Source organism: Girardinichthys multiradiatus, chromosome 21 (assembly GCF_021462225.1).
Source record: "Girardinichthys multiradiatus isolate DD_20200921_A chromosome 21, DD_fGirMul_XY1, whole genome shotgun sequence".
Taxonomy (NCBI): Eukaryota; Metazoa; Chordata; class Actinopteri; order Cyprinodontiformes; family Goodeidae; genus Girardinichthys; species Girardinichthys multiradiatus.
In genome coordinates this window covers 15713238-15739055 of record NC_061813.1, presented here as the reverse complement: position 1 = coordinate 15739055, position 25818 = coordinate 15713238, and the positions used below count along the sequence as shown (strand labels likewise).

At 44.4% G+C, this 25818-nt stretch overlaps 1 protein-coding gene across 12 annotated transcripts in view; it reads left to right on the top strand.

The window, feature by feature from the left end:
* LOC124858059 (hemicentin-1-like) overlaps positions 1-20474 on the top strand; it is a 183113-nt gene extending 162639 nt beyond the window's left edge. For 8 of the 12 annotated variants that reach the window (XM_047349797.1, XM_047349798.1, XM_047349789.1 and 5 more), the window contains 16 exons: positions 2101-2481; positions 3202-3501; positions 3575-3832; positions 7586-7963; positions 8650-8952; positions 9027-9284; positions 10574-10876; positions 10951-11208; positions 11729-12109; positions 12829-13128; positions 13203-13460; positions 14750-15052; positions 15127-15384; positions 19623-19925; positions 19999-20256; positions 20356-20474. In XM_047349797.1, coding sequence (XP_047205753.1) covers positions 2101-2481; positions 3202-3501; positions 3575-3832; positions 7586-7963; positions 8650-8952; positions 9027-9284; positions 10574-10876; positions 10951-11208; positions 11729-12109; positions 12829-13128; positions 13203-13460; positions 14750-15052; positions 15127-15384; positions 19623-19925; positions 19999-20256; positions 20356-20453 — 4598 coding nt within the window. In that variant the 3' untranslated portion in view covers positions 20454-20474. The remainder of the gene's footprint in view (positions 1-2100; positions 2482-3201; positions 3502-3574; positions 3833-7585; positions 7964-8649; positions 8953-9026; positions 9285-10573; positions 10877-10950; positions 11209-11728; positions 12110-12828; positions 13129-13202; positions 13461-14749; positions 15053-15126; positions 15385-19622; positions 19926-19998; positions 20257-20355) is intronic. The other 4 variants (XM_047349791.1, XM_047349793.1, XM_047349796.1 and 1 more) reach the window with 4 other exon arrangements.
* Positions 20475-25818: the final 5344 nt, after the last annotated feature.

Sequence of the window (25818 nt, the reverse complement as noted above, 5' to 3'; positions counted from 1 at the left end):
CTCGGTGACTTCAGCCTGGGTGATCAAAGAGTCCAACCCCGAGTCCCCAGCCTCTGTTTCCACCAGGGAATGCGTGATGGCAGGATTGAGGAGATCCTCAAAGTATTCCTTCCACCAGCAGATAATGTCCCCAGTCGAGGTCAGCAGCTCCCCACCCCCACTGTAAACAGTGTTGGTGAAGCACTGCTTCCCCCTCCTGAGGCGCCAGACGGTTTGCCAGAATCGCTTCGGGACCAACCGGTAGTCCTTCTCCATGGCCTCACCGATCTCCTCCGAGGTCCGAGTTTTTGCCTCTGCCACTGCCCGGGCCGCGGCACGCTTGGCCCCACAGTACCCGTCAGCAGCCTCATATGCCAACCACAGCCGATAGGACTCCTTCTTCAGCATGACAGCATTCCTTACAGCTTGTGTCCACCACCGGGTTCGGGGATTGCTGCCGCAATAGTTACCGCAGACCTTACTGCCGCAGATACGGGCAGCAGCATCGACAATAGATGCGGAGAACATGGTCCACTCGGACTCTATGTCTCCAACATCCCTCGGAATCTGGTCAAAGCTATCTCGGAGGTGAGAGTTGAATACATCCCTGGCCAAGGGGTCCGCCAGACGTTCGCAGCATAACCTCACTATGTGCTTGGGCCTGCCAAGTCTGTCCGGCTTTCTTCTCCCCCAGCGGATCCAACTCACCACCAGGTGGTGATCTGTGGACAGCTCAGCCCCTCTCTTCACCCGAGTGTCCAAAACATGCGGCCGAAGTTCTGATGATACGACAACAAAGTCGATCATTGACCTCCTGCCTAGGGTATTCTGGTGCCAAGTGCACTGATGGACACCCTTATGTTTGAACATGGTGTTCATTATGGACAATCCGTGACTTGCACAGAAGTCCAATAACAAAACACCGCTTGGATTCAGATCGGGGAGGCCATTCCTCCCGATCACGCCTCTCCAGGTGTCACTTTCCTTTCCCACGTGGGCGTTGAAGTCCCCCAGCAGAATAATGGAGTCCCCAGGAGGGGCACTATTCAGCACCCCCGACAGGGACGCCAAGAAGGCCGGGTACTCCGCACTACCACTCGGCCTGTAGGCTGAAATGATAGTCAGAGACCACTCCCCAACCCGAAGGTGCAGGGTTGCGACCTTCTCATCCACGGGGGTAAACCCCAACACGAGACGGCTGAGCTGGGGGGCGACAAGCAAACCCACACCAGCCCGCCGCCTCTTCCCGTGGGCCACTCCAGAGTAGAAGAGAGTCCAGCCCCTCACGGGGAGATGGGTTCCAGAGCTCACGCTGTGCGTGGAGGCGAGCCTGACTATTTCTAGTCGATATCTCTCGACCTCCTGCACAAGTTCAGGCTCCTTCCCCCCCAGCGAGGTGACATTCCACGTCCCTAGAGCCAGCCTAACCATCCAGGGATCGGGCCGCCGAGGTCTCTACCTTCGTCCGCCGCCCAATCCTCTTTGCACCGGCCTCTCATGGTTCCCCCTGCAGGTGGTGGGCCCACTGGGGGATGGTCTCGTGTCTCTCGTTCGGGCTTGGCCCGGCCGGGTCCCGCGAGGAGCAACCCAGCCACTAGGCGCAGTCTGACGAGTCCCGACCCCTGGCCTGGCTCCAGGGTGGGACCCCGGTTCCGCCGTACCGGGCGACGTCACGTGCCTCAGTTTTGTAGTCGTCATGAGGGGTTCTTGAACCGCTCTGTGTCTGATCAGTATATATTTAGTTCTAATTGTAAGTTTACACACAGTCATCATCAGCAAGACTATCTTTGGGTTTTAAATGATGCATTAATTTAGCTTTTTTTCAAGGTCTAAAGATTTTGTAAGTTACAACTTCAGTTAAGTTCAAAGCTAAAAATTGAGAGCAAAAGTTTAAATTTATTGTAGATTTTATCTGATCCACACAGAAATAAAAGGATTTTACAGGTTTCTGCCATAACTCTGGCTGGATATTTGACCACTGTTTTTAAAAATGGTAGACCTCATTTAAACTAGCAGAGGTTAGGACCAACCTGCTGCAGCTGAACTGGAGTTTTTGGATCATGAACCTTTTCTGTACAGATTTTGCTTCACATTATGTTCATTACTGGTCTGATTTTACAGGTGTTTCGGCCGATTGTGGTTATAAAAAACCAGCTCTGTTCATCACTACACCAAAGGAGATTGAAGCACTGAATGGATCTTGTTTGCACATCCCATGTAGCTTTAATACAAAAGAAAAATCATTTAACAGCAGGAGAACTATTTATGGTATCTGGATGAAACATAAAGCATGGTTTGGCAATCCAGCTTCTTCTATTTTCAACAGCAGTGGGTCAGTTAACACCTATTCTCTGAATATTACTGGAAACCTCAGAGAGGGAAACTGCACCACTCTGTTTCCTGATTTAAAAACCAGTTATACAGACAGATACTTCTTCAGAGTTGAGAACGGGCCGTTCAGAGCAACAGCTTGTGCTGATCCTCTTCAGATAACAGTTAAAGGTAAAAGATCTTTTATTTTATAAATCTATGAGATTAATGTTCAGGGTCACAATAAGAGTAACTTTGGTTTTATAGAAAATAACAATCTCAATAATTTACTGTTTAATTAAAACTCTACTGTATGATTATCAACAATATAATTTGAGTCCAATGTTGAATAAAGACGTTTTTCTGCTTGAAATTATGTTTCTTTCTCATCTTCTCCTATTTATCTTTCTGTAGCTTTAACATTGAAAAACTCTCAGTAGGCCAAACAATGTTGTTTAAAAGTCTGCAGTTGGCAGGATTTACTGTAGTTAGCCTCTTTTTAGAAAAATAAATATTTTAAATGATCTAATTACACAAAGTTAATGTGAAATTAAATTAAATATCTCCTGTTTTATTACTGACAGAATCAGTCGGTATGTTTTTACTTTTCTTCTGTGCAGCAGTTTGTGATTTATGTCTAGAAAGGTTCTATATGAATAATGTTTTACTTACTTTCTCACAGTCGATTGTTAAAGTCTTTTTCCTTGCTTTTCAGTTCTTCTAAAACTGCAAATACCTAAATGGTTGCGCAAATATTATGATTACAAAATCGACAGATATAATGAAACAACATTGTTAGTTAATTATATGATTAATAAAACCTTTTCTAGGAATGCATGTTTTAAAGTATTCTTTATATAATAAACTGCATAATATTTATTTTTGTAAAGTGTCTCTGATGTGAATCCCCAGATTCTCCTTGGAGTCCCAGCATTAACATCTCTGGTGGTGATCTGAAGGAGCATCAGTCTGTCACTATAACCTGCTCAGCTTTGACTCCCTGTCCACACTCACCTCCTGAACTCACCTGGAATCTCCAACAAGACTCTCACAGACAAACAGAGAAAAACACAGATGGAACCTTTACAACTAAAATCCAGGAGAACATCACTCTGTCAGACACACATGATGGATACATCAGATGTTCTGCCAGATATCCTGTGAATGGAGGAAACAAGACAGCAGAGACAGCAGTGACTCTCAGTGTTTCATGTAAGTGATCCTGTCGCACGTCATGGTTCAGCTGTTTCTGATCAATAAATTTAATGTGTACCATTTTCCTCAGATGCACCTAGAAACACCTCAGCATCCATCCGTCCATCAGGTTTGGTGTCACCAGGTAGCTGGGTGGAGCTGAGCTGCTCCAGCAGAGCCAAGCCTCCTGCCAGCTTCACCTGGTTCAGGAACAGCAAACATGGAGCCATTAATGTATCTGTGGGGCAGGTTTACAGCTTCAGTGTTACTGAGGGAGGAGAGTTTTACTGTGTGGCTACAAATGATCTGGGTAATGAGACGTCATCAAGGATCTTTGTTGGTGTTAAAGGTAAATGTTGCTGCTTCTTGTTTCAGGTCCTGATTCTTTTAATATGTGCATTGTCTCACATTATATTTTGTACTTTGTTGATAGAAACAAAGAACAATACCTTCAGAAGCTGCTCTATGAAAGATCAGTATATACTCATACTCGTCATTTTCTGCTTTATCCGGGACCGGGTCGTGGGGGCAGCAGACTCAGCAGACACCCAGACGTCCGTCTCCCCAGACACCTCCTCCAGCTCCTCCGGGGGGAGCCCCAGGCTATCCCAGGCCAGCTGAGAGACATAGTGCCTCCAGCGTGTCCTGGGCCGTCCCCTGGGCCTCCCTCTGGTGGGACGTGCCTGGAACACCTCCCGAGGAAGGCGTCCAGGAGGCATCCGGTATAGATGCCCGATCCACCTCAACTGGCTCCTCTCGATGTGGAGGAGTAGCGGCTCTACTCCGAGCCCCTCCCGGATGGCCGAGCTTCTCACCCTATCTCTAAGGGAGTGCCCAGCCACCCTACGGAGGAAGCTCATTTCCGCCGCTTGTATCCGGGATCTCGTACTTTCGGTCATGACCCAAAGTTCAAGGCCATAGTTGAGGGTAGGAACGTAGACTGACCGGTAAATCGAGAGCTTCGCTTTTCGTCTCAGATCTCTCTTCACCACAACGGACCGGCACAGTGCCCCCGTTACTGTGGCAGCCGCACTGATACGTCTGTCAATCTCCCGTTCCATTCTTCCCTCACTCGTGAACAAGAGCCCGAGATACTTAAACTCCTCCACTTGAGGCAGAAACTCCCCTCCAACCTGAAAAGGACAAGCCACCCTTTTCCAGTCGAGAAACATGGCCTCAGACTTGGAGGAGCTGATCTTCATCCCAGCCGCTTCACACTCGGCTGCGAACTGCCCCAGTGCATGCTGTAGGTCTTGGCTAGAGGGGGCCAGCAGGACAACGTCATCTGCAAAAAGAAGAGACAAAATCCTCTGGTCCCCAAAGAAGATCCCCTCCGGCCCTTGGCTGCACCTAGAAATCCTGTCCATAAAAGTTATGAACAGGACCGGTGATAAAGGGCAGCCCTGCTGGAGTCCAACATGCACCGGGAACAGGTCCGACTTAGTGCCGGCAATGCGAAACAAACTCCCGCTCCGCTTGTACAGAGATCGGATGGCCCCTAGTAATGGGCCCCCGATTCCATACTCCTGGAGCACCCCCACCAGGCATCACGAGGGACACAGTCGAAGGCTTTCTCCAGTTCCACAAAACACATGTGGACCGGTTGGGAAAACTCCCATGAACCCTCGAGTACCCTGTAGAGGGTAAAGAGCTGGTCCAGTGTTCCACGGCCGGGACGAAAACCACATTGCTCCTCCTGAAGCCGGGGTTCGACTATCGGCCGGACTCTCCTCTCCAATACCCTGGCATAAGCCTTACCAGGGAGGCTGAGAAGTGTGATCCCCCTGTAGTTGGAACACACCCTCCGGTCACCCTTCTTATATAAGGGGACCACTACCCCAGTCTGCCAATCCAAAGGCACTGTCCCCGTCCGCCATGCAATGTTCAAGAGGCGTGTCAACCATGACATCCCCACAACATCCAAAGACTAGAGGTACTCAGGGCGGATCTCATCCAACCCCGAAGCCCTGCCACTGTGGAGCTTTTTAACCACCTCGGTGACTTCAGCCTGGGTGATGAAAGAGTCCAACCCCGAGTCCCCAGCCTCTGTTTCCACCAGGGAATGCGTGATGGCAGGATTGAGGAGATCCTCGAAGTATTCCTTCCACTGGCGGATAATGTCCCCAGTCGAGGTCAGCAGCTCCCCACCCCCACTGTAAACAGTGTTGGCGAAGCACTACTTCCCCCTTCTGAGGCGCCAGACGGTTTGCCAGAATCGCTTCGGGGCAAACCGGTAGTCCTGCTTCATGGCCTCACCGAACTCCTCCCAGGTCCGAGTTTTTGCCTCTGCCACCGCCCGGGCCGCGGCACGCTTGGCCCCACGGTACCCGTCAGCCGCCTCAGGAGTCCCACAAGCCAACCACAGCTGATAGGACTCCTTCTTCAGCTTGACAGCGTCCCTTACAGCCGGTGTCCACCACCGGGTGCGGAGATTGCCGCCGCGACAGCTACCGCAGACATTACGGCCGCATCTACGGGCAGCAGCATCGACCATAGATGCGGAGAACATGGTCCACTTGGACTCTATGTCTCCAACATCCCTCGGAATCTGGTCAAAGCTCTCCCGGAGGTGAGAGTTGAATACATCCCTGGCCAAGGTGTCCGCCAGATGTTCCCAGCAGACCCTCAGTATGTGCTTTGGCCTGCCAAGTCTGCTCGGCTTTCTCCTCCCCCAGCGGATCCAACTCACCACCAGGTGGTGATCATTAGACAGCTCAGCCCCCCTGTTCACCCGAGTGTCCAAAACATGCGGCCGAAGTTCTGATGATACGACAACAAAGTCGATCATTGACCTCCTGCCTAGGGTATCCTGATGCCGAGTGCACTGATGGACAGCCTTATGTTTGAACATGGTGTTCATTATGGACAATTCGTGACTAGCACAGAAGTCCAATAACAAATTACGGCTTGGATTCAGATCGGGGAGGCCATTCCTCCCAATCACGCTTCTCCAGGTGTCACTGTCGTTTCCCACGTGGGCGTTGAAGTCCCCGAGCAGAATAATGGAGTCCCCAGGAGGGGCACTATCCAGCACTCCTGACAAGCACGCCAAGAAGCCCGGGTACTCCGCACTACCACTCGGCCCGGCCCGTAGGCTGAAATGATAGTCAGTCCCAACCCAAAGGTTTAGGGATGCGACCCTCTCATCCACTGGGGTAAACCCCAACACGAGATGATTGAGCTGGGGGGCGACAAGCAAATCCACTCCAGCCTGCAGCCTCTCCCCGCAGGCCACTCCAGAGTAGAAGAGAGTCCAGCCCCTCTCGAGGAGACAGGTTCCAGAGCCCACGCTATGCGTGGAGTCGATCCCGACTATTTCTAGTCGATATCTCTCGACCTACTGCACAAGCTCAGGCTCCTTCCCCCCCAGCGAGGTGACATTCCACGTCCCCAAAGCCAGCCTAAGCATCCGGGGATCGGGCCGCCGAGGTCTCCACCTTCGTCCGCCGCCCAATCCTCTTTGTACCGGTCCCTCACGGTTCCCCCTACAGGTGGTGGGCCCACTGGGGTATGGTCTCGCGTCTCTCATTCAGGCTTGGCCTGGCCGGGTCCCGCAAGGAGCAACCCAGCCACCAGGAGCTCTCCGACGAGTCCCGACCCCAGGCGTGGCTCCAGGCTGGGACCCCGGCTCCACCGTACCGGGCGCAGTAACGAGCCTCGATTTTGTAGTCGTCATGAGGGGTTCTTGAACCGCTCTTTGTCTGATCAGTATATATTTAGTGCTAATTATAAGTTTACACACAGTCATAATCAGCATGACTATCTTTGGGTTTTTAAATGATGCATTAATTTAGCTTTTTTTAAAGGTCTAAAGATTTTGTAACTTACAACTTCAGTTAATTTCAAAGCTAAGAATTGAGAGCAAAAGTTGAAATTTATTGTAGATTTTGTCTGATCCACACAGAAATAAAAGGATTTTACAGGTTTCTGCCATGACTCTGGCTGGATATTTGACCACTGTTTTTAAAAAAATGGTAGACCTCATTTAAAGTAGCAGAGGTTAGGACCAACCTGCTGCAGCTGATCTGGAGTTTGTGGATCATGAACCTTTTCTGTACAGATTTTGCTTCACATTATGTTCATTACTGGTCTGATTTTACAGGTGTTTTGGCTGATTGTGGTGATAAAAAACCAGCTCTGTTCATCACTACACCAAAGGAGATTGAAGCACTGAATGGATCTTGTTTGCACATCCCATGTAGCTTTAATACAAAAGAAAAATCATTTAACAGCAGAACTATTTATGGTATCTGGATGAAACATAAAGCATGGTTTGGCAATCCAGCTTCTTCTATTTTCAACAGCAGTGGGTCAGTTAACACCTATTCTCTGAATATTACTGGAAACCTCAGAGAGGGAAACTGCACCACTCTGTTTCCTGATTTAAAAACCAGTTATACAGACAGATACTTCTTCAGAGTTGAGAACGGGCCGTTCAGAGCAACAGCTTGTGCTGATCCTCTTCAGATAACAGTTAAAGGTAAAAGATATTTTATTTTATAACTCTATGAGATTATTGTTCAGGGTCACAATAAGAGTAACTTTGGTTTTATAGAAAATAATCTCAATAATTTACTGTTTAATTAAAAATCTACTGCATGATTATCAACAATATCATTTGAGTCCAAAGTTGAATAAAGATGTTTTTTTGCTTGAAATTATGTTTCTTTCTCATCTTCTGCTATTTATCTTTCTGTAGCTTTAACACTGAAAAACTCTCAGTAGGCAGGATTTACTGTAGTTCGCCTCTTTTTTAGAAAAATAAATATTTTTAATGATCTAATTACACAAAGTTAGTGTGAAATTAAATTAAATATCTCTTGTTTTATTACTGACAGAATCAGTCAATATGTTTTTACTTTTCTTCTGTGCAGCAGTTTGTGATTTATGTCTAGAAAGGTACTATATGAATAATATTTTACTTACTTTCTCACAGTCAATTGTTAAAGTCTTTTTCCTTGCATTTCAGTTCTTTTAAAACTGCAAATACCTAAATGGTTGCGCAAATATTATGATTACAAAATCAACAGATATAATGAAACAACATTGTTAGTTAATTATATGATTAATAAAACCTTTTATAGGAATACATGTATTAATGTATTCTTTATATAATAAACTGCATAATATTTATTTTTGTAAACTGTCTCTGATTTGAATCCCTAGATTCTCCTTGGAGTCCCAGCATTAGCATCTCTGGTGGTGATCTGAAGGAGCATCAGTCTGTCACTATAACCTGCTCAGCTTTGACTCCCTGTCCACACTCACCTCCTGAACTCACCTGGAATCTCCAACAAGACTCTCACAGACAAACAGAGAAAAACACAGATGGAACCTTTACAACTAAAATCCAGGAGAACATCACTCTGTCAGACACACATGATGGATACAACATCAGATGTTCTGCCAGATATCCTGTAAATGGAGGAAACAAGACAGCAGAGACAGCAGTGACTCTCAGTGTTTCATGTAAGTGATCCTGTCAGCACGTCATGGTTCAGCTGTTTCTGATCAATAAATTTAATGTTTCCCATTTTCCTCAGATGCTCCTAGAAACACCTCAGCATCCATCAGTCCATCAGGTTTGGTGTCAGCAGGTAGCTGGGTGGAGCTGAACTGCTCCAGCAGAGCCAAGCCTCCTGCCAGCTTCACCTGGTTCAGGAACAGCAAACATGGAGCCATTAATGTATCTGTGGGGCAGGTTTACAGCTTCAGTGTTACTGAGGGAGGAGAGTTTTACTGTGTGGCTACAAATGATCTGGGTCATCAGACGTCATCAAGGATCTGTGTTGGTGTTAAAGGTAAATGTTGCTGCTTTTTGCTTTATATCCTGATTCTTTTAATATGTGCATTGTCTCACATTATATTTCGTACTTTGTTGATAGAAACACAGAACAATACCTTCAGAAGCTGCTCTATGAAAGATCAGTATATATATAGTGCTAATTATAAGTTTACACACAGTCATCATCAGCATGACTATCTTTGGGTTTTTAAATGATGCATTAAATTGGCTTTTTTTCAAGGTCTAAAGATTTTGTAACTTACAACTTCACTTAATTTCAAAGCTAAAAATTGAGACCAAAGGTTTCAATTTATTGCAGATTTTCTCTATTCCTCACACAAATAAAATTATTTTACAGGTTTCTGCCATGACTCTGGCTGGATATTTGACCACTGCTTTTAAAAAATGGTAGACCTCATTTAATATAGCAGAGGTTAGGAAAAAATCCTGAATCATAGTCTCAGCCCTCTTTATCCATTCAAAAACGATTTCTATGTGTTTAGGATCAATGCTCTCTGGAACACGCAACTGTGGCAAAGTTTTAATCATCAGACTGAAACTGTTACCTCTGATGAAATGAATGTTTTAGGACCAAACCTGGAACCATCCAATTTTAGGCCTGTTATAAACATGAAGAAACTGGACCACCAGTGTCATTGTTCACAGTGAAGCAAATTTCATATCAACATAGACTGATATGGTGCTGAGGAAAAGAAAATAGTCTTCTCTGAACTCCTCACCTTCAAACTCTACTGAAACCTGTAGCTGTATACAAAGACACGCCAAATGCTTTCTGGAAAAATGTTTAATGTTCAGAGGAGACAAAGACTGAGCTGTTTAGGCATAATGTCAAGAATAATGTTTGCAGGAATTAATGGGGGATTTAAAATCAAAGAGTGTACTGATTGTCAACCATGGTGGTGGCAGCATCATGCTGAGGCTGCATTTGGTCACAAGTGATACTGGTGCATTACAGAGAGGATGTAATTAAATGGTAAATGAACTGAACTTATATAGCACCTTTACAGTCATACAGACCACTCAAAGCACTTTACACTAGAGCCACATTCACCCAATCGCTCTCACTATCGCTCACACATTCATACACCAATACGTAGATCGGTAGGCAATTTGAGGTTAAGTTCCTTGCCCAGGGGCACATCGACATATGGCAGGAGGAAGCTGGAATCAAACCCACAACCTTCTGATTGCAAGACGATTATTCTTCCTACTGAGATCTACCCACCTACCTATCTAATTATAACATGATCACACTAAAATTGTGTATCTTATGTGAATCCCCAGATTCTCCTTGGAGTCCCAGCATTAACATCTCTGGTGGTGATCTGAAGGAGCATCAGTCTGTCACTATAACCTGCTCAGCTTTGACTCCCTGTCCACACTCACCTCCTGAACTCACCTGGAATCTCCAACAAGACTCTCACAGACAAACAGAGAAAAACACAGATGGAACCTTTACAACTAAAATCCAGGAGAACATCACTCTGTTAGACACACATGATGGATACAACATCAGATGTTCTGCCAGATATCCTGTGAATGGAGGAAACAAGACAGCAGAGACAGCAGTGACTCTCAGTGTTTCATGTAAGTGATCCTGTCAGCACGTCATGGTTCAGCTGTTTCTGATCAATAAAGTTAATGTGTCCCATTTTCCTCAGATGCTCCTAGAAAAACCTCAGCATCCATCCGTCCATCAGGTTTGGTGTCAGCAGGTAGCTGGGTGAAGCTGAGCTGCTCCAGCAGAGCCAAGCCTCCTGCCAGCTTCACCTGGTTCAGGAAAAGCAAACATGGAGCCATTAATGTATCTGTGGGGCGGGTTTACAGATTCAGTGTCACTGAGGGAGGAGAGTTTTACTGTGTGGCTACAAATGATCTGGGTCATCAGACGTCATCAAGGATCTTTGTTAGAGTTAAAGGTAAATGTTGCTGCTTCTTGTTTCATATCCTGATTCTTTTAATATGTGCATTGTCCCACATTATATTTTGTACTTTGTTGATAGAAACACAGAACATTACCTTCAGAAGCTGCTCTATGAAAGATCAGTATATATATAGTGCGAATTATAAGTTTACACACAGTCATCATCAGCATGACTATCTTTGGGTTTTTAAATGATGCATTAAATTAGCTTTTTTTCAAGGTCTAAATATTTTGTAACTTACAACTTCAGTTATTTTCAAAGCTAAAAATTGAGAGCAAAAGTTAAAATTTAATGCAGATTTTCTCTAATCCACACAGAAATAAAATGATTTTACAGGTTTCTGCCATGACTCTGGCTGGATATTTGACCACTGTTTTTAAAAAATGGTAGACCTAATTTAAAATAGCAGAGGTCAGAACCAACCTGCTGCAGCTGAACTGGAGTTTGTGGATCATGAACCTTTTCTGTACAGATTTTGCTTCACATTATTTTCATTACTGGTCTGATTTTACAGGTGTTTTGGCTGATTGTGGTTATAGAAAACCAGCTCTGTCCATCACTACACCAAAGGAGATTGAAGCACTGAATGGATCTTGTTTGCACATCCCATGTAGTTTTAATACAAAGAAATCAACATTTAACCGTAGGAGAACTATTTATGGCATCTGGATGAAACATAAAGCAAGTTTTGGCAGACCAGCTTCTTCTATTTTCAACAGCAGTGGGTCAGTTAACACCTATTCTCTGAATATTACTGGAAATCTCAGAGAGGGAAACTGCACCACTCTGTTTCCTGATTTAAAAACCAGTTATACAGACAAATACTTCTTCAGAGTTGAGAACGGGCCGTTCAGAGCAACAGCTTGTGCTGATCCTCTTCAGATAACAGTTAAAGGTAAAAGATCTTTTATTTTATAAATCTATGAGATTAATGTTCAGGGTCACACTAAGAGTAACTCTGGTTTTATAGAAAATAACAATCTCAATAATTTACTGTTTAATTAAAAATCTACTGCATGATTATCAACAATATCATTTTAGTCCAAAGTTGAATAAAGACGTTTTTCTGCTTGAAATTATGTTTCTTTCTCATCTTCTGCTATTTATCTTTCTGTAGCTTTAACACTGAAAAACTCTCAGTAGGCCAAACAATGTTGTTTTAAAGTCTGCAGTTGGCAGGATTTACTGTAGTTTGCCTCTTTTTAGAAACATTGATATTTTTAATGATCTAATTACACAAAGTTAGTGTGAAATTAAATTAAATATCTCCTGTTTTATTACTGACAGAATCAGTCAATATGTTTTTACTTTTCTTCTGTGCAGCAGTTTGTGATTTATGTCTAGAAAGGTACTATATGAATAATGTTTTACTTACTTTCTCACAGTCGATTGTTAAAGAAAGTCTTTTTCCTTGCATTTCAGTTCTTTTAAAACTGCAAATACCTAAATGGTTGCGCAAATATGATTACAAAATCAACAGATTTAATGAAACAACATTGTTAGTTAATTATTATTAATAAAACCTTTTCTAGGAATACATGTTTTAATGTATTCTTTATATAATAAACTGCATAATATTTATTTTTGTAAACTGTCTCTGATGTGAATCCCCAGATTCTCCTTGGAGTCCCAGCATTAACATCTCTGGTGGTGATCTGAAGGAGCATCAGTCTGTCACTATAACCTGCTCAGCTTTGACTCCCTGTCCACACTCACCTCCTGAACTCACCTGGAATCTCCAACAAGACTCTCACAGACAAACAGAGAAAAACACAGATGGAACCTTTACAACTAAAATCCAGGAGAACATCACTCTGTCAGACACACATGATGGATACATCAGATGTTCTGCCAGATATCCTGTGAATGGAGGAAACAAGACAGCAGAGACAGCAGTGGCTCTCAGTGTTTCATGTAAGTGATCCTGTCAGCATGTCATGGTTCAGCTGTTTCCGATCAATAAACTCAATCTGTCCCATTTTCCTCAGATGCTCCTAGAAACACCTCAGCATCCATCAGTCCATCAGGTTTGGTGTCAGCAGGTAGCTGGGTGGAGCTGAACTGCTCCAGCAGAGCCAAGCCTCATGCCAGCTTCACCTGGTTCAGGAACAGCAAACATGGAGACATTAATGTATCTGTGGGTCAGATTTACAGCTTCAGTGTTACTGAGGGAGGAGAGTTTTACTGTGTGGCTACAAATGATCTGGGTAATGAGACGTCATCAAGGATCTGTGTTGGTGTTAAAGGTAAATGTTGCTGCTTCTTGCTTCATATCCTGATTCTTTTAATATGTGTATTGTCTCACATTATATTTTGTACTTTGTTGATAGAAACACAGAACAATACCTTCAGAAGCTGCTCTATGAAAGATCAGTATATATATAGTGCTAACTATAAGTTTACACACAGTCATCATCAGCATGACTATCTTTGGGTTTTTAAATGATGCATTAAAATTGCTTTTTGTCAAGGTCTTAAGATTTTGTAACTTACAACTTCACTTAATTTCAAAGCTAAAAATTGAGACCAAAGGTTTCAATTTATTGCAGATTTTCTCTAATCCATACCCAAATAAAATTATTTTACAGGTTTCTGCCATGACTCTGGTTGGATATTTGACCACTGTTTTAAAAATTTGGTAGACCTCAGTTAATCTAGCAGAGGTTAGGACCAATCCAGAATCATAGTCTCAGCCCTCTTTATCCATTCAAAAACTATTTCTATGTGTTTAGGATCAATGCTCTCTGGAACACTCAACTGTGGCAAAGTTTTAATCATCAGACTGAAACTGTTACCTCTGATGAAATGAATGTTTTAGGACCAATCCTGGAACCATCCAAGCTTAGGCCTGTTATAAACTGGAAGAAACTGGACCACCAGTGGCATTGTTCACAGTGAAGCAAATTTCATATCAACATAGACTGATATGATGCTGAGGAAAAGAAAATAGTCTTCTCTGAACTCCTCACCTTCAAACTCTACTGAAACCTGTAGCTGTATACAAAGACAAGCCAAATGCTTTCTGGAAACATGTTTAATGTTCAGAGGAGACAAAGACTGAGCTGTTTAGGCATAATGACAAGAATAATGTTTGTAGGAATTAATTGGGGTATTTAAAATCAAAGAGTGTACTGATTGTCAACCATGGTGGTGTCAGCATCATGCTGAGGCTGCATTTGGTCACAAGTGATACTGGTGCATTATAGAGAGGATGTAATTAAATGGTAAATGAACTGAACTTATATAGCGCCTTTACAGTCATACAGACAACTGAAAGCACTTTACACTAGAGCCACATTCACCCAATTGCTCTCACTAACACTCACACATTCATACACCGATATGTGGATCAGTAGGCAATTTGAGGTTAAGTGCCTTGCCCAGGGGCACATTGACATATGGAAGGAGGAAACTGGAATCGAACCCACAACCTTCTGATTGCAAGACAACTACTCTTCCTACTGAGATCTACCCACCTACCTATCTAACTATAACTTGTTCACACTAAAATTGGGTATCTTATGTGAATCCCCAGATTCTCCTTGGAGTCCCAGCATTAACATCTCTGGCGGTGATCTGAAGGAGCATCAGTCTGTCACTATAACCTGCTCAGCTTTGACTCCCTGTCCACACTCACCTCCTGAACTCACCTGGAATCTCCAACAAGACTCTCACAGACAAACAGAGAAAAACACAGATGGAACCTTTACAACTAAAATCCAGGAGAACATCACTCTGTCAGACACACATGATGGATACAACATCAGATGTTCTGCCAGATATTCTTTGAATGGAGGAAACAAGACAGCAGAGACAGCAGTGACTCTCAGTGTTTCATGTAAGTGATCCTGTCAGCACGTCATGGTTCAGCTGTTTCTGATCAATAAACTTAATGTGTCCCATTTTCCTCAGATGCTCCTAAAGACACCTCAGCATCCATCAGTCCATCAGGTTTGGTGTCAGCAGGTAGCTGGGAGGAGCTGAACTGCTCCAGCAGAGCCAAGCCTCCTGCCAGCTTCACCTGGTTGAGGAACAGCAAACATGGAGGCATTAATATATCTGTGGGGCAGGTTTACAGCTTCAATGTTACTGAGGGAGGAGAGTTTTACTGTGTGGCTACAAATGATCTGGGTAATCAGACGTCATCAGTGATCTTTGTTGGTGTTAAAGGTAAATGTTGCTGCTTCTTGCTTCATATCCTGATTCTTTTAATATGTGCATTGTCTCACATTATATTTTGTACTTTGTTGATAGAAACACAGAACAATACCTTCAGAAGCTGCTCTATTAAAGATCAGTATATCGTTCGTTCGTTCGTCGTCTTCCGCTTATCCAGGACCGGGTCGCGGGGGCAGCAGACTCAGCAGAGACGCCCAGACGTCCCTCTCTCCAGACACCTCCTCCAGCTCCTCCAGGGGGAGCCCAAGGCGTTCCCAGGCCAGCCGAGAGACATAGTCCCTCCAGCGTGTCCTGGGCCGTCCCCTGGGCCTCCTCCCGGTGGGACGTGCCTGGAACACCTCCCGAGGAAGGCGTCCAGGAGGCATCCGGTATAGATGCCCGAGCCACCTCAACTGGCTCCACTCAATGTGGAGGAGCAGCGGCTCTACTCCGAGCCCCTCCCGGATGGCCGAGCTCCTCACCCTATCTCTAAGGGAGTGCCCGGCCACCCTACGGAGGAAGCTCATTTCAGCCGCTTGTATCCGTGATCTCGTTCTTTCGGTCATGACCCAAAGTTCATGGCCATAGGTGAGGGTAGGAACGTAGACCGACCAGTAAATTGAGAGCTTTGCTTTTCGGCTCAGCTCTCTCTTCACCACAATGGACCGGCACAGCGCCCCCATTACTGTGGCAGCTGCACCGATCCGTCTGTCGATCTCCCGCTCCATTCTTCCCTCACTCGTGAACAAGACCCCGAGATACTTAAACTCCTCCACTTGAGGCAGGAACTCCCCTCCAACCTGAAGAGGACAAGCCACCCTTTTCCGGTCAAGTACCATGGCCTCGGACTTGGAGGAGCTGATCCTCATCCCAGCAGCTTCACACTCGGCTACGAACCGCCACAGCGCATGCTGTAGGTCTTGGCTAGAGGGGGCCAGCAGGACCACGTCATCCGCAAAAAGAAGAGACGAAATCCACTGGTCCACAAACCAGACCCCCTCCGGCCCTTGGCTGCGTCTAGAAATCCTGTCCATAAAAGTTATGAACAGGACCGGCGACAAAGGGCAGCCCTGCCGGAGTCCAACATGCACTGGGAACAGGTCCGACTTAGTGCCGGCAATGCGGACCAAACTCCTGCTCCGCTCGTACAGGGACCGGATGGCCCCTAATAAAGGGCCCCCAATTCCATACTCCTGGAGCACCCCCCACAGGGCATCACGAGGGACACAGTCGAATGCCTTCTCCAGGTCCACAAAACACATGTGAACCGGTTGGGCAAACTCCCATGAACCCTCGAGCACCCTGTAGAGGGTATAGAGCTGGTCCAGTGTTCCACACCTGGGACGAAAACCACACTGTTCCTCCTGAAGCCGAGGTTCGACTATTGGTCGGACTCTCCTCTCCAATACCCTGGCGAACGCCTTACCAGGGAGGCTGAGGAGTGTGATCCCCCTGTAGTTGGAACACACCCTCCGGTCCCCCTTCTTATAAAGGGGGACCACCACCCCCGTCTGCCAGTCCAGAGGCACTGTCCCTGACCGCCACGCAATGTTGAAGAGGCGTGTCAACCATGACAGCCCTACAACATCCAGAGACTTGAGGTACTCAGGGCGGATCTCATCCACCCCCGAAGCCTTGCCACCGCGGAGCTTTTTAACCACCTCGGTGACTTCAGCCTGGGTGATGAAAGAGTCCAACCCCGAGTCCCCAGCCTCTGTTTACACCACGGAATGCGTGATGGCAGGATTGAGGAGATCCTCGAAGTACTCCTTCCACCGCCCGATAATGTCTTCAGTCGAGGTCAGCAGTCTCCCGCCCCCACTATAAACAGTGTTGGCGAAGCACTGCTTCCCCCTCCTGAGGCGCCGGACGGTTTGCCAGAATCGCTTCGAGGCAAACCGGTAGTCCTTCTCCATGGCCTCACCGAACTCTTCCCAGGCCCGAGTTTTTGCCTCTGCCAAAGCCCGGGCCGCAGCACGCTTGGCCTCACAGTACCCGTCAGCCGCCTCAGGAGTCCCACAAGCCAACCACAGCCAATAGGACTCCTTCTTCAGCTTAACAGCATCCCTTACTGCCGGTGTCCACCACCGGGTTCTGGGATTGCCGCCACGACAGGCACCGCAGACCTTACGGCCACAACTATGGGCAGCAGCATCGACAATAGATGCAGAGAACATGGTCCACTCGGACTCTATGTCTCCAACATCCCCCGGGATCTGGTCGAAGCTCTCCCGGAGGTGGGAGTTGAATACATCCCTGGCCAAGGGCTCCGCCAGGCGTTCCCAGCAGACCCTCACTATGCGCTTGGGCCTGCCGAGTCTGTCCGACTTTCTCCTCCTCCAGCGGATCCAACTCACCACCAGGTGATGATCAGTGGACAGCTCAGCCCCTCTCTTCACCCGAGTGTCCAAAACATGCGGCCGAAGGTCTGATGATACGACAACAAAGTCGATCATCGACCTCCTGCCTAGGGTGTCCTGGTGCCAAGTGCACTGATGGACACCCTTATGTTTGAACATGGTGTTCGTTATGGACAATCCGTGACTAGCACAGAAGTCCAATAACAAAACACCACTCGGATTCAGATCGGGGAGGCCATTCCTCCCGATCACGCCTCTCCAGGTGTCACTGTCGTTCCCCACGTGGGCGTTGAAGTCCCCCAGCAGAATAATGGAGTCCCCGGGAGGGGCACTATCCAGCACCCCCGACAGGGACGCCAAGAAGGCAGGGTACTCTGCACTACCACTCGGCCCGTAGGCTGAAATGATAGTCAGAGACCTCTCCCCAACCCGAAGGCGCAGGGATACAACCCTCTCATCCACTGGTGTAAACCCCAACACGAGACGGCTGAGCTGGGGGGCAACAAGCAAACCCACACCAGCCCGCCGCCTCTCCCCGTGGGCCACTCCAGAGTAGAAGAGAGTCCAACCCCTCTCAAGGAGATGGGTTCCAGAGCCCACGCTGTGCGTGGAGGCGAGCCCGACTATTTCTAGTCGATATCTCTCGACCTCCCGCACAAGCTCAGACTCCTTCCCCCCCAGCGAGGTGACATTCCACGTCCCTAGAGCAGGCCTAAGCATCCGGGGATCGGGCTGTTGAGGTCTCCACCTTCGTCCGCCACCCAATCCTCTTTGCAACGGTCCCTCACGGTTTTTAAATGATGCATTAAAATTGCTTTTTTTCAAGGTCTTAAGATTTTGTAACTTACAACTTCAGTTAATTTGAAAGCTAAAAATTGAGAGCAAAAGTTTAAACTTAATGCAGATTTTCTTTAATCCACACAGAAATAAAATTATTTTACAGGTTTCTGCCATGACTCTGGCTGGATATTTGACCACTGTTTTAAAAAATTGGTAGACCTCAGTTAATCTAGCTGAGGTTAGGACCAATCCAGAATCATAGTCTCAGCCCTCTTTATCCATTCAAAAACTATTTATATGTGTTTAGGATCAATGCTCTCTGGAACACTCAACTGTGGCAAAGTTTTAATCATCAGACGGAAACTGTTACCTCTGATGAAATGAATGTTTTAGGACCAATCCTGGAACCATCCAATTTTATGCCTGTTATAAACTGGAAGAAACTGGACCACCAGTGTCATTGTTCACAATGAAGCAAATTTCATATCAACATAGACTGATATGTTGCTAAGAAAAAGAAAATAGTCTTCTCTGAACTCCTCACCTTCAAACTCTACTGAAACCTGTAGCTGTATACAAAGACAAGCCAAATGCCTTCTGGAAAAATGTTTTATGTTCAGAGGAGACAAAGACTGAGCTGTTTAGGCATAATGTCAAGAATAATGTTTGCAGGAATTAATGGGGGGATTTAAAATCAAAGAGTGTACTGATTGTCAACCATGGTGGTGTCAGCATCATGCTGAGGCTGTATTTGGCCACAAGTGATACTGGTGCATTACAGAGAAGATGTAATTAAATGGTAAATGAACTGAACTTATATAGGGCCTTTACAGTCATACAGACCACTCAAAGCACTTTACACTAGAGCCACATTCACCCAATCGCACTCACTAACACTCACACATTCATACACCAATACGTAGATCGGTAGGCAATTTGAGGTTAAGTGCCTTGCCCAGGGGCACATCGACATATGGCAGGAGGAAGCTGGAATCAAACCCACAACCTTCTGATTGCAAAACGACTACTCTTCCTACTGAGATCTACCCACCTACCTATCTAACTATAACCTGTTCACACTAAAATTGTGTATCTGATGTGAATCCCCAGATTCTCCTTCGAGTCCCAGCATTAAGATCTCTGGTGGTGATCTGAAGGAGCATCAGTCTGTCACTATAACCTGCTCAGCTTTGACTCTCTGTCCACACTCACCTCCTGAACTCACCTGGAATCTCCAACAAGACTCTCACAGACAAACAGAGAAAAACACAGATGGAACCTTTACAACTAAAATCCAGGAGAACATCACTCTGTCAGACACACATGATGGATACAACATCAGATGTTCAGCCCTATATCCTGTGAATGGAGGAAACAAGACAGCAGAGACAGCAGTGACTCTCAGTGTTTCATGTAAGTGATCCTGTCGCACGTCATGGTTCAGCTGTTTCTGATCAATAAAGTTAATGTGTCCCATTTTCCTCAGATGCTCCTAGAAACACCTCAGCATCCATCAGTCCATCAGGTTTGGTGTCAGCAGGTAGCTGGGTGGAGCTGAACTGCTCCAGCAGAGCCAAGCCTCCTGCCAACTTCACCTGGTTCAGGAACAGCAAACATGGAGCCATTAATGTATCTGTGGGGCAGATTTACAGCTTCAGTGTCACTGAGGGAGGAGAGTTTTACTGTGTGGCTACAAATGATCTGGGTAATCAGACGTCATCAGTGATCCTACTTAATACACAGGGTAACTTGAGTCAACTTAATGACATTTTTAGAAGTAGACGCTCATGTTTTCACATTTGTTGTAATTGTTACTCTTTGTTTCTTTTTGATTTTACAAAAGGATTTCCTGCCTTTGTTGCAATCGTAGTTGGAGTCATTTTGTTCACCTTCCTGATTTTGTTCTGTTTCGTGAGTATCATTATATATTTAAAACAATAAACTTCATTTAAGGAATAAAAATGAGGTTTTATTTAAACCTTCTGTCAAAATAAGGTGAGATCTTTCCATTTAATCCATGCGACATTTAGTAACTGCTCACAGTTAACTCCATAAATGTTACAATAAATGTCCTTATATCCTTATATGTAATCCATGCAATAATTATTAAAATACACAGTTGAAGCAGTGGAGAGTGAAGCATATTCTCATATTCTGGAGCTAAGAGACTAGAGAGGCCTGTGTGGAGCCACGTATTATATGCCACATGTTATCTGTCTTATCTTTTGCAAAAAATATAAACAAGTATATCCAAAGAAATGATGTATGATGATTATACATTCTTTCACATGTATTAAATGAAATTATATTAACAAGTTAAAAGATGAATGATTGAAATGTGGTTAAGAACTGAGAATTAGAGGAAAAACATTAAGGTTTGACAGTTTCAATCAGCTGTATATGAAAGAAATACAACAATCATTTGGTAAGCATGAATAAAAAGAATGAAGTGATGGTTTTGTAACTGTGTTTTAAAGTAAATGCAGAAAGCTGAAGGATGGAATGTGTAATACTGTGTAAAGTTTAAACCTGAGCAGATTAGGGAAAGAACTGTAGGATGACTAGGAGTGACGAGAGCCAGCTGCATGCTGACAGCGAACCCTTTGAAGGCTAACGGGAGGAAGGGAGGATGCGACTACAGCTAGAGCTATTACCGGCATCTCCAAGGCCGAAAAAACATCATGACCATGACCATGACTAAAGTATTGAGCAATAACCAAGAAGCTGAGCTGAATAGGTTGCGCAATAACTGAGAAGCCAAGTAAGGGGCTGACTGGTGAAAGCATCAAGCACCATAAAAGCAATGCTGAAGGAGGGAACTGCAGTTGTTTCCTCGCAGAAGACCAGCGAACAAGATCGGACGGAGAAAAGAAGCTTAGATGGAAAAGGAACAGAGACACAGACCAGCTGATCGACTGCATTAACAAAGAGGATCAACCCATGGGTCCAGAAAGGACTGTGCCTCAAAATTAAGAATCTGATTTCATCTAAAGCCTTTTTATCCAGACAACAGAAGTGAACTTGATCGGTGAACAGCTGATTGCTCTAAGTGTCAGGGTTCTGGAAGTCCTGAATCAACTTCATTTATGTCTCCGGGTTTCCTTCAACTCTTCAGCCTCTGGAAACTACTGTCTTCGGTGACATATGACAACAAAGATCCTGTTTAACCATCGAAGCCTGGAGCATCAGTGCCTGCCACTTAAAGGAAGAAAACTGAAGATTAAGTCGTATTCCCTTCAAGAAACCACTCATTGTTACCAGAAGAAACGTCTCCATCAGGTGCATGGATGAGCCTCCGTCTTCAAAGCCTCTCCAAACTCACTAGTTTCAGCATCAGGGAAAGACAGGTTGAGTTGATTGATTCATTTCTATTTTTGAAATTATTTTGTGTTGCCGAATTTAAGCTGTTACTGACCCCTGCATAAGCGTTACTAATTAAAGAAAGCATATAAAATTCTAGTTAAATCGTGGACATTCAATTATTTGAGTCACCGTATTTTTTGGTTTTTCATTGGTGGTAAAAAGTCTTGTTCCCTGGTTCTAAGGGATTTTAGGAGGGTTTTATAGGTTGCCTTAGCCAAGTTTGTTAAAACAGCGCCCTTGGGGCTCGTGCCGAGCCACTAAAATCAACCTAGCCCATATACCAAGAGCCAGTTGTAAAAATAGGGAATGAGCAGCCGTGAACAAAAGTGACTGTTGAAAGTGTGGATGACTGCGGTAGGCTACTCAGTCGTCCAGAGCTACAGTTGAAGAAGGACGAGACTTTTGTATGAAGGCTGTCATAGGCTAGGCGAGTCATTTCCTTACACCAGCTTAAACAGAACTTTCATTAAACCTGCTTAGTAAGATCTTTCAGGTTTAAAGAAGTCCGGACCCATTGGATGGAGAGCTGGATTGAGCAATCCCTTTAGACATAGGGAAGTAGGAGGGTTAGCTCATCGGACAATGAAAGGTGGTGCCAGAACAGGGACCCTGACAGAGATAAAGGGGCCCCAGAAGAAGGATGCTCAGCAGAAGGACGTCTCTGTCTGAGCACCCCGGACTGACAGCCTGAAAGGGAGTAAGGTTGTCTGTGTCTGATAAGGCCATCAGTCACAACCCTCGCAGTAACTGCATAGCGTGCAGGTGAGGATAGGGCTTTATTGAGGGCAGAGTGACCAGACCCAGATAGTAAAGCTAGTAGCCAAATAGTCTTAATCCATCCCTACTCGAAGGATCCTCAAGAGGCTTTGGAGACGGACAACTCGAGACGACAAAGACATAGCGATGGACGAAGAGATTGAAGCGCAGGAATGGATGGAGCGGGGAGCTGAAGGACCACTCCCACCAACAGATCAACCGACATCAACACAGTTAGAGCTACACCGTGTAGTGGAATTTTCTTATCAAAGTGGTAGAAAAGTTCACTCACAACAAGAGAAAATCCAGACTTTGTCTTTATAAGTTTTATTCAAAGGCATTCAGCGTTTGAAGACCCTGTCACTGAGGTTGGTCAGTAAAGCAGAGCCCCGATCAACATTTACACACAGTATTTAAAGAGTATGTGGGTGTTACCTCAACTTAAAAGAGTTTGTGCTTTATGGCCCTAGACCCTCCTCAGGTCAGAGGTAACAAAGTTATCCATGAGCAGACCATCTGCTCTTCCAGAGACACAACCCTCCAGGATGTGTTTTAACCATTAAACCTCTGATAATGGTTTTACAGACCAACTCCTCTAGGGTAACAAAACACAGAGGTCAGAGGGGAGAGAGGTAAGGGAAGTTCAGAGCATTAAAAAGAATTTTCCACAACACTCCTTTCTTCTGATTACAAGATAATCACAACTAAAAGGAAAATTCTTCAAAACCATCACCCCTATCAGCTAACAGGTAACCCAAAGCCATTCTACTTTGCAAACTCATCGTTCTAAGAGCTTGCTGCTCCTTGGTCAGAACAGTGAAACCTTCTTCTGTGAAAGCAGTAAGATTTTCTAACTCAACTGACAACTCATTAATCCTATGGGCGCCATTAGCAGCACCATAACTAGGAATAAGTGTACCCAAAATCCCTTTCCAATTTGGAATCCTAGCTCTCTTTTACCGTTTGAGCATTGTCTTCCTCTCTAATAATGGGGTGATTGAATTGTGACTGTAGGTAGTAAGTGAGCTAGATAACATACTCCAAACCAATTAGCAGGCAGATACAGATATAATCTATTTCCACACATCCAAACCATGTTCTTAGGACAGGAGCACCCATCTCTACTAGGAAAAGTAACAAGAACCCTGGTTAATTTACCTGCCTGGCCATACAATTTACTTCCATTCGGTAAGGCTGTAAGATTAAGAGTTAACACATATGCTCCAGGATCGAAGATCCTGAAATAGCATAAGGATCAGTTCTGATAGGACATGACTCAAATTTATGTGTGTTGATTAAAGCACATGAAACAGATATACTAGTTTTGCAACCTTCTGTCTTTCCAAGGAAATAAGGTGTGTTTTCCTCATGTGCGATACAAATATTTGTACCTATATCTGGATATCTTATTGATTCCTATTACTCCAAAATCTATAAAGAATTCCTGTAGTAGCACATATTAAATTAGGCTCCCTAGAAAATCTACTAACATTTCTGCTTTGCCTTACAATATAATTCCTCACCCAAGGAAAAATAACTTCCACCAGCTGGTTATGTTGCCTATCTGGAGAGAAAGTAGTTAGAATAGAAGCAGTTTCAATAGGAACAGGTACCAAAAATGGTTGATCATTAATAGCACATGGAATCAAACAACAAACATAGCAACTGTCATTTCTTATCTTCCTCACAGTTTGATGCATCAGTTGCCACCAGACATTATCAGCATGATCATGGTAGTCAGAAAAGGGATGAATTTCTCTTTGAATCCACTGATGAATATTATTAGCATAATTACTCAGATTAGCCACACATTGTCTTTGCTGTACCTTTTCCCAAATGAACACAGGAGTAATAAAAATACTTGCAATACCAATCATTAGCATCAGAACAGACCATCTTCCATATAGCTGCATCGTGATCTTGAAGTGCAATGTCCTTTCTTCTGCTACTGAAAGCAAACAGTTTTTTTCAAAGAAAACAAATTATAAACACAACTCAAAAATCCTGCTGCCTCTCCTGTGTTGGGACCCAGCCATGGATTTCAACACCAAACTCTGGTATGAACTCTTCTGGAACTTTTCAAAATAAAGTGCATTAACCTTCTTCGAGCACAGCCAGGAAACGGGATAACTGCGGACTTCCTGTGATGCCACTACCCAAATAAAGGCACAGCTGTTGCTACATCCGCCCTCTTTCCACACGGCCTCTAGCCAGGTTCAAAATGATCGAATTACACTCAAACTTAACATAAGATGAAATGAACCTTAACAGAATTACTGGATTGGACTGAAATAGAGAAAACTTGAGTTAGTTGAAACAAACTTTAGTTACTTGAACTAAATACAAAGCTGACTGAAACTGTATGTTGTATCTATAAAACTGGGTAAGACAAACTAAGATTATAAGATATAATATGCCCTTCATTTTTTGTGTTCATCAGTGAGTGAGTTTTATTTTTAATTTTTAATAAGAACTAAACCAAGCACTATTTAAATTAATAGCAACTACCTAAAATAGTGATCTCATTTTTAAATGTAATAAGGACAGCGGCTACAGTGACACATTGGGAAGACCCATGTGTCAAGGGAGGAATATATTACATCTGGTAAAGCATTAATCCTACACTATAAATGTTTCTGACTATGCAAAGAATTTTTGCAGATCATGCATTATTTGTTGCAAACACAGGGGAAGAAATATTCCTTGTGGTAATAGATTAACCTAGTTACACATTTCTTCCCCACATATGGTATCCCACAGATTATAAGGTCAGATAATGGAACTCATTTTGTAAATAAACTAATAGAACTAAGTTCTAAAGCATTAGGGGTTCAGTTAAAGATTAAGGAAAACAATAGAAGAAACAGGGAGGCCATGACCCGAATGCTTATCCCTGGTTAATTATGGATGTGAATAACTCCAAATCAAACTGGTCTTACTCCATTTGCCACCTGCTGTGCATTATTGTATAACTCCACCCACTACAGGTCCTTCTCAAAATATTAGCATATTGTGATAAAGTTCATTATTTTCCATAATGTCATGATGAAAATTTAACATTCATATATTTTAGATTCATTGCACACTAACTGAAATATTTCAGGTCTTTTATTGTCTTAATACGGATGATTTTGGCATACAGCTCATGAAAACCCAAAATTCAAGTACACACATACACACGCACCAA